Raw genomic sequence first — 14,600 nt, 5'->3', positions numbered from 1 at the left:
CGGGTTCGATTCCTGGGTTGGGAAGATCCCCTGGAGGAGGAAATGGCAACCCACTTCAGTATTCTCGCCTGGAAAATCCCATGGACAGAGGCGCCTGGTGGGCTACAGTCCGTGGGGTCACAAAGAGTCGGATGCAGCTGAGCACACATGCACAGCCTACTTGGGTGGTGGTACATCAAACAGAAGCAGCTACCACCCTGTATCACACCCAAGATTCACATCCCAAGAGCACGATCAACCTGTAAGTCTGGCCTCTCTCTTGATGAGCAGGACTAATAGGGAGCAAGATCCAGACACTTTGATTTTCCCCAGCAGATGTGACCAAATTCACAAAATATCTAATTATGTTGCTACTAAATACGCTGTCTTTTTATGTATTGTATTCTCTTAATCCATCAGAATTTTGTTAGTGGTTACATAAAATGTCTGACACTCCTGTAGAAATAACTATGACAAACAATAAAATACAAAATGAAGAAAGACAACTCATACCTCTTAGTACTGTTTGGTTTGGTTTGCTGCTTTGCGATCTCTTCCAGAGCCAGAACTGGGCTGCGGAACAGCTGCCCGCTTTTCCTGATTATCTTCTGCTTCATGGCAGTTAGACTATTCCATTCTCGAACAAACCTCAAGATCTGGTGGAAAATGAGATAATGAAAAGAGTGTACAGCTCGCCAGGCATCTTCCTTTGAAAGCGAGGCTACGTATAGCATCTGAAAACGGATGTTTTATCATAACCCCAAACAGGCTTTGAGTCTCACAGTTTAAGGTTTTCTTCAGTTTGATGCAGTTTTCCTACCTTTGTTGTGAACCATCTACGGCCAGTTCTGCAGAGGTCACTTCCAAGCCATCAGCTCTCTATAGACACCATTTAGGACACTCAGCACATGTCCTTCATGCACAGAGACCAACAGCAATAACGTGCTCGCTGACACCAAAAGCGCACATACCCCAATGGTGGCCGAGGCAAAACTGGATTTTGGGGACAGTGGGTCTTTGGTGGTGACGGTGCAATATCTGGGTGTCGTTTGTAGCTGACTGCCTGAACTCTCACGGGAAGAAAGCCATCAGTAATAAATCTGGGACATTTCATTAGGGCTACTGTTACTTATTAGTCAGTTATACATAATTGGCTATTTTCTGGTAATCTGAGCATCAGCATTAGATGACACCAAAGAAAACAGCTCATGGCTACTTTTTCTTTTAAGATGGGTGCAGCCGACCATGGCCAATGTTTTCATTTCTGCTCAAATGCAAAAACATAATCACTGTATTCTTGTAAACAGGACTATGCTGCATGCTGGCTCAGCCCCCACACATGCTGACCCTCCTTAGCAGTGAAGATCAGTCAGCACAGATCAGAACTAAGGCCTCTCCAGCAGGTCCATGGCCTGTGCCTGCTTCCCATAAGGAATGGAGTCCCCCCACATGGTGTTATCCCTGCTCTCAGAGCTCGTCAGTGTTAGAACTTAACCTACAAAGATAAAGTGTGATTCTGTCAGACACCAACCTCACAGCTGCTAATCCTGTGAATGAGGAAATAAATGACGTGAGGATGAGTCTATCCACAGAAACAGCAACCCGAGGTGTGATCGTTGGCCAGGGTAACAGATTTCACGTTTATCCTGGTAATTCATAGGCACTGCCTGGACTGATTGAAGTGCACCCAGTGATCTGACTGCAGCAGGCCACAGGCTGCTCTGCTTTTATCAAACTCAAAAATGGTCTTTAAAATTACTCGACAAATTTTCATTCAGAACAAATGTGCAGGATGGTTCTTACCAGGGAGCGATTTTGTTTCAGCTGAAAGCTTGCTGGTAAATCTTCCCACAGGTCTAATTTTATATCCAAAGGAATGAAATTACAGTTCATCTGGTTTCCATCCTGATTATAGATGAGGAAGGCAGTATTAATCCATTTTGTCTGTAGGCACTAATAATTATTTTAAAAGTAAAGAATGCTATTATTGCATTTCATGCCCAGTCTTCTAAACTGATAAACTGAGGCAGCTCATTCCAGACAAGATTCCACCCGTACTGCCCCCACTGAGAGGATACGGAGCCCAGGGTCCAGGCCCTCTGAGAGCCCCCACTACATTTGGTCTAAGGGTAAGCCATACCATGTAGAGAGGTGTCATCAGTCAAACATGAAGTATTTTTTTTATAAAGCGAAAGAAGAATCTCTGTATATAGAAATCTACCGTACAAACAAAAGTTGAACCCATATTCTGCCTAATTCTCTCAGCCAGAAAGAAATGTTAGTTACCACAATCACTTTGGGGAAAGAAAAATACACAAAAAGTACTTACATAGTGATTAAAAGTTCAGATGTGTAATTGTTATTCTGGCTGGGGTTCTAGCTGAAGTGAACTCCCATTAGACATGGGGTTCTGGCTGAAGTGAACAGTTTAGAGGTATACTATTAACATGACATAAGATGCTAAACATCTGTTACTGCTCTTCCTTTTAAAGAGTGTTCTTTTAGGCACTGAATGGGGGTTTTTATATGAATTTCTGTTTCTAGGTTTTATTTCAGGTCTCCTAAGGTGAACAGAAAAGCTTTCTTCTGAACTCTCCTGTAGCTGTGAAAATCCCTGTTGACATTTGAACTGCTTAGTGTCTCCAGTTTGGAAAATTGATTGAATAATGTTTCATGGCAAGGGGACACATAAGTATTTAGAAGAGTGGTAAAAATGCACTCGAGACTGTTGAGAGAGGTCAGGAAGGTAGCTGAGCTATTTGCTTGGTGGCAGGCACACTGCTTTTCATACTGCTCAGGGGTTCTCGTAGGATGTGAGTTGGACCATAAAGAAGGCTGAGTGCTGAAGAATTGATGCTTTCAAACTATGGGGTTGGAGAAGACTCTTGACAGTCCCTGGGACAGCAAGGAGATCAAACCGGTCAATCGTGAAGGAAATCAACCCTGAATATTCATTAGAAGGACTGGTGCTGAAGCTAAACCTCCAATACTTTGGCCACCTGATGCTAAGAGCCAACTCATTGGAAGACTCTGATGTTGGGAAAGATTGAGGGCAGGAGGAGAAGGGGGCACCAAAGGATTAGTTGGTTGGATGGCATCACTGATGCAGTGGACCTGAGTTTGATCAGAGTTCTGGGAGATGGTGAAGGATGTGGAAGCCTGGTGTGCTGCAGTCCATGGGGTCACAAAGAGTAGGACACGACTTAGCAACTGAACTACAATGAAGGCACACTCTACCCTCTACCATTTGCAGCTTCTCTCCAGTCTCCAGCAGAGGAGGAAATACCCCGACATGATGATCCAGGATGCAGAGCCTTCACCATGCACAGTAAGAAGTTTAAGGGCTTCTGAACTTGTGTGTGTGCTCTGCCTGGGGTCTGCCTTCTGGATTCTTGACCTTCTAGCCCCTGGGAGAGCCATTCTCTGTTATTCTTAGGTGATGGTCTCACAAGGGGCAGGAGGTGGCTCAGACACTTAGACCTGTCTCTAGAGGAGTGGAGGGCTTCTTGGTGCTCCCCGAGTCAAAAGTTCCACATGGCAGACCAAGGCTGAAGCCTTTAAGGGAAACGTGTCCTGCCTATTTTCATTCTTGATGTCGCTCTTGGCAGTGGTCCCACAGTGGAGGCTGCTTGGAGCTTCTGGTGTTCATGATCCTAGCCATCTCCTAATCTTCTAGCAGTATCTTCTAATATTCAGTTAGAACTGAAGATTATTACATGGTACAGCATCTATCTGTATCTAATAATTTGGTTTAGCAGAAAACCCATAATTGAGTTTGGGCAGGCCCAACCTAACTTATCTTTAAAATGACATCATTTCAATAGAATGGCCCATGTGTTTAAAAACTCACAAATCCTATTTTATGATATTTGTAAAGATTAGAAGTTTGAAACTGTAGATCAAGCAAAAGTGTTCATAAATCTCAGTAATTTTTTTTTTCTCAAATACTCACACTAGTGAACCTTGGCCAAAGATTCTCACATGGTCTCCAAGACCCTGTCAGAAGATCCAGAGAGACATAAGTTTTATAATACTAGTGCAACACCGTTTGCCTTTTCCACTGTTATTCTCTTAGGAATGTCCAGGGAAGTTTTCCACGCAGAGGCAGATCTGAGAATCCCACCGTCTTCTATTATGACTTCAGGAGAAACTGCTAAAGATGTAAAACAATGCCACTCTTCTCACTAAACATTATTTTTGTTTTGGAAATTATAATTATTTTTCACAGAGATATGCATCTTTTTTTTTTCTTATATAAGTATGCAGTGGATTTATTATTGCTAGTTTGTTAATTATTGTTTATTCCTTTATTTTTGGTTGTGCTTGGTCTTCGCTGCTGCGCCGGGCTTTTCTCTAGTTGTTGGGAGCTGCTCTTACGGGGCACAGGCTTCACTGTGGCGGCTCCTCCTGTGGCGGAGCACAGGCTCCAGGCGCATGGGGCTCAGTCGCTTCAGCGCGCAGGCTTGGTGGCGGACGCTTGCAGCCTCTAGAGTGCTTGTGGGCTCAGTAGTTGTGCAGCACAGGCTTAGCTGCCCCACGGCATGCGGAATCTTCCTGACCCACGGATTAAACCCGTGTCCCCTGCACTGGCAGGCGGATTCTCATCCACTGCACCACCAGGTAAGCCCTATTACTGCTAGTTTCACATGGATAAATATTTTAAAGTGTTTCTATTTTAATTTCACAAGAGATATGACCCACATGGGGTTTCCCTGGTGGCTCAGTGGTAAAGAATCTATCTACCAATTCAGGAAACATGGGTTCCATCCCTAGGTTAGGAAGATTCCCTGAGAAGGAAATGGTAACCCATTCCAGTATTCTTGCCTGTAAAATCCCATGGACCAGAAGCCTGGTAGGCTATGGCCCATGGGGTTGCAAAAGGTCTTTGGGTCCCCAACAAATTTTAGGAGTGCTAAGAGGTCCTGTGACTGAAAAGTTTGAGCGCTGCTAACCCAGGCCATGAGCAGTCATATTATTAAAGCTTTCTAGAGTTACTCAACCCACTCCAGTGTTCTTGCCTGGAGAATCCCAGGGACAGCGGAGCCTGGTGAACTGCTGTCTATGGGGTCGCACAGAGTCAGACACGACTGAAGCGACTTAGCAGCAGCAGCAGAGTTACTCAGCATGTGTGGGCAGGCTTAGGCTTCTGTGAGGATGCTACTGCTGCTGTTGCTGCAGGATCAGTGCAGGAGGCGACTCGGAGTGAGAGTTCACCAGGGCCAGGCACTGTGCTAAGGGCCTCCCAGGAGTTAGCTTATTTTGTCCTGGCAATGACCACTCCATATTTTATAGCTGAGGAAACAGGCACAAGATTCCACAGTCAGTAACAGATCTGAACTTAGGCACCCTGGCCCTAGAGTCTGCACTCTAACTACGAAGCTGTTTGCCACTCTTTGTCTTTAGATTTAACAGAGGAATCTGAGAATTAGCTTTAAGTAGGAAAAGAACTCACTACCCATCTCACTGCTAATAAAATTATCTCCATTGGAACATGAAAAAAAGGAAGCCTTGGGTATGTTTCCAGAATCCACATGATGCCTTACCTTAGTATAGACATGAATCCGGTCAGTATTCTTACTTGCACAAAACATCAGGGTATCATACACTGGCCAGTTCTTCAACTGTTCTAATGAAGAAGATAAAAAAGAACCTGAAGGCATATCTACCCTCTACCCAGAACAGCTTACTTTAATCCTATGTGGGTTAGGATAATGAAAGAGTTTTATCAAATATATCAGCACACTGAACAAAGAACATGTACCTGGGCATGAAATAAACATGGCAGGTGATCTAAGAGCATACTGGTTTATATGGTAACCAGTTGTTTTGGAACTTTTGCTAATGACCCAACAAGAAAAAAAAAAAAAAAAAAGAAATTCAGCATTTGCTTTATAAAAGATAAGCATTAGGCATAAGGGAGAATTTCCTACCCTGAAAGAGTCCCTATCAGTCTTGAAGGAGTCTAATATCTATTCCTATTGCTGCAGAGGGTTTAAGTTGAGACCGAATGAACACCATTTTTATTATCCGCAGCAAGACTACTATGTCGAGGGCCACTTGAGTGACTGATGCCTTATGGCCTGGTGCCTCACATTCACAAAAGGAGATGAGTGAACAAGACGTCTTTCTCATCGTCTCTGTTTATTTTTTTTCTCAGTCCTACTGACCAATATATTCTGTGGAAAGGATAGGGTTATCCAAGCAGATCTAAATAATAATTAGTTAGCACTTATCAAGCACTAACAATGTGCCTGGTACTGGTCTACGTACTTATATTAACACCTCTCAGAAACAAGTTGTGCATCTTACAGAGGAGGGAAGCAAGGCATATCAGTCTGCCCAAGGCCGCTGGTAATAGAGCCCAGTAATCTAGCTCCAGAGCCTATGCTCTTAACTTCTGCCATGGTTCCTCAGTGACCCTTTAAAGTATTTTTCAAGATATACAAGTCTATGATTTATTTGCAGTATCATCTATTTGAATATTTCTAATCGAGACATCAGTCACTTTACAAACTTAGACTGTGGATTATCCCCATATTTCATAAATTCAAAAATGCATGCTTTCCCCACACTTGAATATCTCCGAAATTGGCATGTCTTCCAGTCAAGCGCCTTGGCATTTAACAACTATGCTTGGCCAGGGGACATCCGTTAGGTGGTTCTCACTGCCTGGGCACGAGCTCAGTTACAACTGCAGCACTGTTGCCACTTCAGCGCTGCGCTTGAGATGCACGCATTGGCATTTCTGAGTGTTGATTCTGGTGACCTTCAAAACGTCTTCAACATGTTTTACTGTGGTTTGGGATTGAAATGAAAAGTTATCATGTACACCAAAAACTTGCATACAGGATGAGAAAGCATAAATTTGTTATTAAAGAAGCAAACACACATGGCTGGAGGGATGACCAGTTACTGTGTCAAAGTGAAACCGGCAGTTCGTTTCTTTATTTTGGCTGTGCGTCTTCATTGCTGAGCAAGCTTCCCTCTAGTTATGGCAACTGGGGGCTACTCTCTAGTTGCAGTGCTCAGGCTTCTTATTGGGTTGGCTTCTGCTGTGTGGAGCACAGGCTGTAGTCTATGGGCTCAATAGTTGTGGCACACGGGCTTAGTTGCCCCAAGGCACGTGGAATATTCCCAGATTGGAGATTTAACTTGTGTCCTCTGCATTGGCAGGTGGATTGCTATCCACTACACCACCAGGGAAGTCCCATCTTTTTCTTTCTTAATGTACATAAAATAAGTGCCTACCATAATCACTGTCTCCAGATTTGAAGAACTGTGGTTAATGCTTAAAGATCAGAAGTCACTCTTCGATAAAAAGCCTTATGAGAACAACTCCAAATCAGCTGATGTTTTTTGGTAGCTACTAGTTACATCAGGGAATGTATTTTTCATTTTTTTCAGGTAGTATAATTTAATGGTTCCAAACACCAGATAGCATCTTTTGAAGATACGGCCTTCCTTCTAGACCCTTAGAATTCCAGTTAGAATGAAGCTACAATTCCAGAGTGGTATACGTCACTCTGGTTCTAAAAGAGCATACGTGGGTAGAAGCATCTTACTACAATGTCCCTTCTCTTTCTTGTTTTTCAAGGAAATCCATGTCAGTGGGAAGATGTGAAGAATATCACTTTTGCAGCCCAGTGATCTGAGAAGTAAAGAGAGAAAAAAAGAAGAGGGAATAGGTGCAGGGGAAAATACCAGCATTGTTTACTGGATGAGGCCAATGCAAATTTCACCAGCAGAATAGAATTTCTACAAGTCTAGTGATTTTCGAAAAGAATGTGTAGGTAAAGCTAACATACGTCTTCATCAAGGGACCAATTTGTAACTAACAAGCAAGTATTTCCTTGCTGTAGATGGAGAGTCTCATGGCCCAGCTGACGACAAGTGCCAGTCGCTGACTCTGGGTCTGATGTTTTGTTCGCTGACCTGGACACTGTCCGAAAGCAATGGTTTCCTCCTCGCTGGGGGCACTGTCGCAGTACACACGAGGGCACTAGAGACAAGACAACCGAGTCCAGATTGTCTACTGAGAGGCCGCGAAAATTAACAGACCTGAACAGAATCTATTGTGAGATAGTTTTGGGAAGACCTTGAGGAATTAGAGGAAAGGACAGCTGAGTACAGAAGGAAGATGCCTAGAGTTTAGAAATACTTAATAAACATTTCATTTTAGAGCTATGAATTCAATGCCGAATTATATCTATGTTTAACTTCCCTGGTGGCTCAGACAGTAAAGAATCTGCCTGCCGATGGGAAGAGCCCTGGGGGAAGGGAATGGCACCCCACTCCAGTATTCTTGCCTGGAGAATTCCATGGACAGAGGAGCCTGGTGGGCTACAGTCCATGGGGTTGCAAAGAGTTGGATACGATTGAGTGACTAACACTTTTATCTTTTTAGAGCTATGAATCCAACTCTAAACTATATCTATGTTTAACAGCAACTAACTTAAAAGAAAAACTTTGACAATCCATCCTGAACACTTTGGGGTTGTTATAATGAAACATCAACCTGTTGGTTACTATGGTCACAAACTGAGTAACAAAGAAAATAACCCCACAGTACTCACAATCTTTTGCCAGCTGGCCCATAAAGATTGTGATGGATGACATACAGGCTGGTATTTGCCAACCACTGCAGCCATAAATAATGAATGGAATCAAGGAAAGAAGTAAATAAACCTGAGACACTACATGGTTGGTTGGTCATGATTCACATAGTCTTGAAATTATGTTCCTTAAAAACATTTTACTTAAAAAAACAACAACCCTCAAAACTCAAAATATAAAATATGCTGATTAATTGTAGCCACTTAAAAGAAATTCATGTGTATGGGTTCCTGCTGGTACAGTGGATAAGAATCCGCCTGCCAGTGCAGGGGACACAGGTTTGATCCCTGGTCTGAGAAGATCCCAGATGCCACAGAGAAATTAAGCCCGTGCACCACAACTACTGAGCCTGTACTCTTGAGCCTGCACGCTGCAACTACTGTGCCCATGTGCCTACAGCCTGTTCTCCACAGCAAGAGAAGCCACCGCAATGAGAAGCCTGCACACCACAATGGAGAGAGGCCACAATGGAGAGAGGCCCCAGCTTGTTGCAACTAGAGAAAGCCCACATACACCAACAAAGACCCAGTGCAACCAAAAATAATAAAAAATAAAAGAAATTCACTTGTAAAGGATGAATGATCTCCTAAGTGGCTGTCAATCATCTGTCAATCTTAAAGCAATCCATGGTGTCCAAAAGAACCCCCAAATATCAAAACCATGCTCTCACTGCAAGAATGGGCCGAGCTTGGTGGGAGCTGGGCACAGGCTGGAGACAGCACATGTAGCCCATATGAGTTTAGCTCTCTCTGTAACATCTGAATGCCAACAGCTCTGCTTTTCTAGCCATCTGGTGTTTATGTATGTAGTTACAAATGGTTGGTATTTTTAATATAAAAGGGAATACAAGGAACCTGGAACAAGGTAGTAATCGCAAACCTATTAACAGTGTTCCATGTCTAAGCATATGGTTATTACTTGGATCCTGGAAATGGAAAGACTTACCATCACCTGGCTGCGGGGTGAGTCTGTCTTCCCTCTCAGTTGTTGAAATTTCTTCCTTGCTCTTAGTTAATGGTTCAGGTGTTGAATGTGCCAGGACTTGTTTCTCCCCGTCAGAACTAGTCTGAATTTTTTTGGAGGTGTCCTGAGAATCATCTTTCTCGTTTTTGTTTTTATTCTGGGTGTGGCTGAGCCTATCTATTTGTGGAACAAATTTGTACAACAAACAAAATAATTTATGAAAAACAAATAATTTACACTTATATTTAGCTAAAGTCGTTGTGTACCCTAAAGCCAGTACAGAAAGTAGAGTTTAAAAATGTCACAGCTAAGTTGTACAAAAAGAAACAAAGTCAGCAACATCTGTTCATTCTTTCTAAATATTTATTGGGGATCACCAAGTACCACTCTAGGTGCTGGAAAGGCAGAGGGAACAAGTCAGAAAGGTCCCTGCTTCCTAGAGATTCCATTCCAAAGGGCAGAGATAAACAGGCAAACAAATAGGATCTTTTCTGCTAAAGAGAATACGTGAGTAAGAGGATGGGGTGGGAGGCTCCCTGGAGCTGAGAGCTGCTCAGGAATCTGGGAAGCCTGGCCCCAGGGGCCCTGTATTCTTGACTTAGAGCCTTAGTGTCACTGGAAGTCATTAAAGGAATGCAATGATCTAAGTTTTTAAAGACTCCCTCCATCTGCTGTGGAGAGAAGGACCAGCCTCAGGGAGGCTTCAGAGAGATGCTGGTGGCTTCCAGTGTGATGGTAGCAATGAAGATGTAGTGACTGGAATCAAGGTACTTTGTAAAGGTTACACTAGCGGAACTTCATGAAGATGGGAGGACAGGGAAAAATCAAAGATGCTGCCTCCGGGTTTTTAGCACAATGTAGGGAAGACAGGGGAAGAGAAGCTTTGGTGTTAGATGTAGTGACTGTAAATCAAGAATTCCATTTTGGACATGTTAAACTTGAGGTACCCTTTAGACATCCAGGTGGAGATGTTATGTAGGTCACTGCATACATCCAATCTGGAATTCAAATGAGAGCTACAAATCTGGGAGTATGAAGTATAAGATGCAGAGGATAAGCAATAGATGTTAAGAACAAAGCACAAGAGAAATGTTACATACTGACAACTCTAGTGATCAATGCGTTTGAATCTGGTGCTGGAGAAGACTCTTGAGAGTCCCTTGGCCAGCAAGGAGATGAAACTAGAAAATCCTAAAGGAAATCAACCCTGAATATTCATTGGAAGGACTGATGCTGAAGCTAAAGCTCCAATACTTTGGCCACCTGATGAGAAGAGCCAACTCACTGGAAAAGATCCTCATGCTGGGGAAGATCGAAGGCAAAAGGAGAAGGGGATGACAAAGGGTGAGATGGTTGGATGCCATCACTGACTCAATGGACATGAACCTGATCAAACTCTGGGAGACTGTGAAGGACAGGGAAGCCTGGCATGCTGCAGTCCATGGGGTCACAAAGAATCAGGCATGACTTGGTGACTGAACAACAGCAAGTATTCAATGTACATTACAACAAATTAATGTACTCGCTAACGTACTAGAGACCACTAATTAGCAACTTTATAAGACTTTCCAGTCCTGTATCCTAATATTGCTCGATTAATGTTTTGAATTCACTGTTTCCTCAAAGTGTTACGTGGCAGGTATTGATTTTAAAATTTAGATGAATTGGAATTCTGCTTTTTAATACTTTGGGGATGCATCCAAATCAAGGTTGGAAATGATTATATCAAACTGTAGTATTATTAATCTAATAATTATAACTATCATATATGGTAATATCACTGTTACTTGGAATATGTATTGTTCTTAAATCAGATTGTTTCATATTCACAAAAGGTGTTTTGTTTTTTTAGACTGCTTGACAGTTTGCTTATTAAATCATGGTTCTAGAAATCTTCATTGTTGCTCTTGGTATCATAAAGAAAAACCAGAACTTATAAAACCCTATTAAACCATGATTTTTATTGCTCAGTCATTCAATTTATAGACTTTGTGTGAACTAATATTATTTTGTAGTCATGAGATACTTTATTTTTATTGCCTGTAGCAGTTGGAAATTGAATGAGATAATGCAAATTGTGGGAGATATTATATGGGATAAGCTTGTGGCTCCAATTTAGTTCATAGACAACAGGTGTCCATGTTACAAATATAATCACACAGATGGCAGACTTGTCAGTTTTGGGAGGAACACCCAGAATCAAAGGAGGAAAGACTCAGCTACTGATTACATTTTCTTTCAGATCAAAATTAAGGCAGAGGAGAGCAAGGCAAGCAGGAAGGAACTGCAGCATTAGAGCTTCTATCTTTGCTGAGACTCTGTTAATGTCAAGACTCTGAAGAATTCACATATGATGGGAAAGTGTGTATAATCATTACACACTTTGATAAGATTTTATTTATAATTTTTTCTAGTTTCCAAAACCATCCACTTGGCATTTTTAGTTACCATAAAGATGGTCTCTAAAACTGGAAAAAAAGGAATACTGATGATGTTTTCTTAAGACAACCACAGTTGTTAATAATCACTTCAAAAATAAAACATGTATACCTGTGGCGGATTCATTTTGATATTTGGCAAAACTAATACAGTTATGTAAAGTTTAAAAATAAAATAAAATTTAAAAAAAAGAAAAAAAAATTAAAAAAAAGAAAAAAAAAAAAACAAAAACACCAGCAAGCATATCATATCACGCAAGCAAAACATACTCTGAGGTATGTTTATGATTCCTTTTAAATAGCATGTTTTAGAAAAGAATAAACTCATAAAACAGACGTGAGATTTGGTTTTTAAAAGAAGATCAAGAGAGGAATTTTTATGATTTTTCATGGGAGAAACATGGCACAATAAATATTTCAGTAGGCAAAGAAGCTACACTGGATTCATTCTGCTATGTAAACAAAATAATCTACAATTTCTTTAAAAACAAGTATTATCTACAGAGGAAAGAAAACAGCAGGTCTATGGCTATAAGGCATATTTGCTGCCATAGCAACAGAGCTTCTATTCCTGCCCACTGAATTCACGTCCTGCTGGCATTAATCAGAAATGTCCATTTGTGCCAAATTAATGCCATGTCACAGACGCTGGGGGATATACATTCTTGACAGAACTGGGAGCTTTTCACATTCCACAAGGGGATAAATTCACAGTCTTCACTATGCGAAGCTCTTCCTCCAGCTTAAACGCTGAAGTTGGAGCCCAGTCATGGGTCTCTGATGACAGCAGTTGTCTCTAAACACACAGGTTATCTGAAGACACACTGCTACCCGCCTCACGTCGCCCTCCATGTACTCACCAGCACCGCCCCGCGGATTCTCACACACTTCACAGTAAGGTAACACTGAGTTATTGATGTAGGTGCAGAAAGCACACTGCCAGCCCTCACCACGAAGGGCTGGGGTGGTGGCCTGGGCCTTGGCCTCGCAGGCCCCGACCACGAGCTGAGCTTTGGCTGGCCCAGGCCGGCATGGCTGCTCCTCAGGGGGCCTGCAAGGGTCATCGGTGGTGACCGATTTCAGTTTTTTAGCTTCAGGTTCAAGATCACTTTCATCACCTCGGGTAGCTGTTTTTCCAGGGTCTGCTGGCACTATAGTATTTTTCTCCTGGGATACCCTTGATTCATCACACGAGGTCTCCAACTGTCTTTTCTTAGCGTTTGGTAAAAAGAATGATCGAATATCACGCTGTTTTTCTTTTTCAAACTAGGAAAAAACAAAGTTATTAAATTAAGAGGCTACTGAGTGTGTTCTTCCTAAATGAAATAGCTTAACAAACTTGTCATTAACCATATTCCTCTATCCTTTGAATACCCTATTGGAAATGAATTCAACCCTGTGATGACTCTTCATATATACATACATGTAGAATACCACTATTGTCTCCATATACTTTGTGTCTAACTTTTTTTTTAGCACTTACAACGTGTGAAGCATTTTATGTATATCAACTCATTTAATCTTCATGCTAGCTCTGTGAGGCAGGTATTATTACTCTTCCCAAATTTCAAATGACAACACTAAAGCATTAGAGAAGTTACGTCACTTGGCTATAGAAGTCATATAATAAAAATGTACTTTGGCCTCTAGATGTATGTCAGGGAAAGGAAGCAATTGTGTGTTTAAATATTTCAGTTCAATCAAGACTTGAAAAATGTTTTCATGCCCAAACTATAAACACAAACAATGTTCATAAACAATATATTTTTCATATTAAAGTAGTTTCCTGACTAAGGAATATTTTCAAATAGCAGTAAAGATGTGAATTAGAACAGTTTCTTTAATAGAGATAGTTTAATAATTATCTTGTTTCTAAGAAACAGATTTCTCTTTTCTAAAAGCAGCAACTTCATGATCTCATGTTTTCCATCTTCTTTTCAACGTGTAAATTTCAACCTCCTAATTAAGAGAAAGGATAACAGCCATTTCCACAGCTGATTAGCCAGCAGTTAAGGTAAATTAAAGGAGTTAATTTTACAGAAGTCCTGCTAAGGCCTGAATTGGGTACATGGTGGACACACGCTGTGGCAGACTGCACAAAAATGGCCAATTCTTATTCCGTTTAACACACTTGTCTCTCAATGTCACACTGACACACCTACATTTAGAGGTGGGGTCTGTGTTCCTTTCCCTAGAACCTGGGTGGACCTTTGTAACGGTGTCAGTCAGCAGAATGCCATGAAAGCATCGCTGTGTGACTTCTGAGGCTCAGTCATTGAGGCTGATAGGGCTTCTGGCACTCTCCCCTTCTCCTTATCTTTCAGGAGGGACACTAGCCTTTGGAACACAGCCACCGTGTTGTAGGGAAGCCCAGGCCACACCGGAGAAACTACGTATGGGCATTCAACTCTTCAGCCGCACATGGGCCCCCTAGTGACGGTCAGCATCAGCTGTCAGACATGTGAGTGAAGAAGCTTTCAGATTCCAGCTCCCAGTCTTGGGATTGATTAGCAAAGGCCCCACTTCTCAGGCAGCAGACATGTCATCTCCATTGTACCCAGGCTGGATTCTTTATCCACAGAAACCATGAGAAAAAATACACAGCTA

General features: G+C 42.0%; 1 protein-coding gene across 16 annotated transcripts in view; it reads right to left on the bottom strand.

Annotated features, from left to right (window-relative positions):
* ZRANB3 (zinc finger RANBP2-type containing 3) overlaps nt 1–14,600 on the bottom strand; it is a 300,187-nt gene that overhangs the window by 17,090 nt on the left and 268,497 nt on the right. For 15 of the 16 annotated variants that reach the window (XM_055572729.1, XM_055572728.1, XM_055572727.1 and 12 more), the window contains 5 exons: nt 12,854–13,259; nt 9,538–9,732; nt 5,523–5,605; nt 1,783–1,884; nt 493–635 (listed from right to left, as the gene is read on the bottom strand). In XM_055572729.1, the coding sequence (XP_055428704.1) occupies nt 493–635; nt 1,783–1,884; nt 5,523–5,605; nt 9,538–9,732; nt 12,854–13,259 (929 nt within the window). The remainder of the gene's footprint in view (nt 1–492; nt 636–1,782; nt 1,885–5,522; nt 5,606–9,537; nt 9,733–12,853; nt 13,260–14,600) is intronic. The other variant, XM_055572736.1, reaches the window with a different exon arrangement.

The sequence above is a fragment of the Bubalus kerabau genome, chromosome 3 (assembly GCF_029407905.1).
Source record: "Bubalus kerabau isolate K-KA32 ecotype Philippines breed swamp buffalo chromosome 3, PCC_UOA_SB_1v2, whole genome shotgun sequence".
NCBI classification, from domain to species: domain Eukaryota; kingdom Metazoa; phylum Chordata; class Mammalia; order Artiodactyla; family Bovidae; genus Bubalus; species Bubalus kerabau.
The sequence above is the reverse complement of the archived record's forward strand: the minus strand, read 5'-3'. Positions and strand labels throughout refer to the sequence as shown.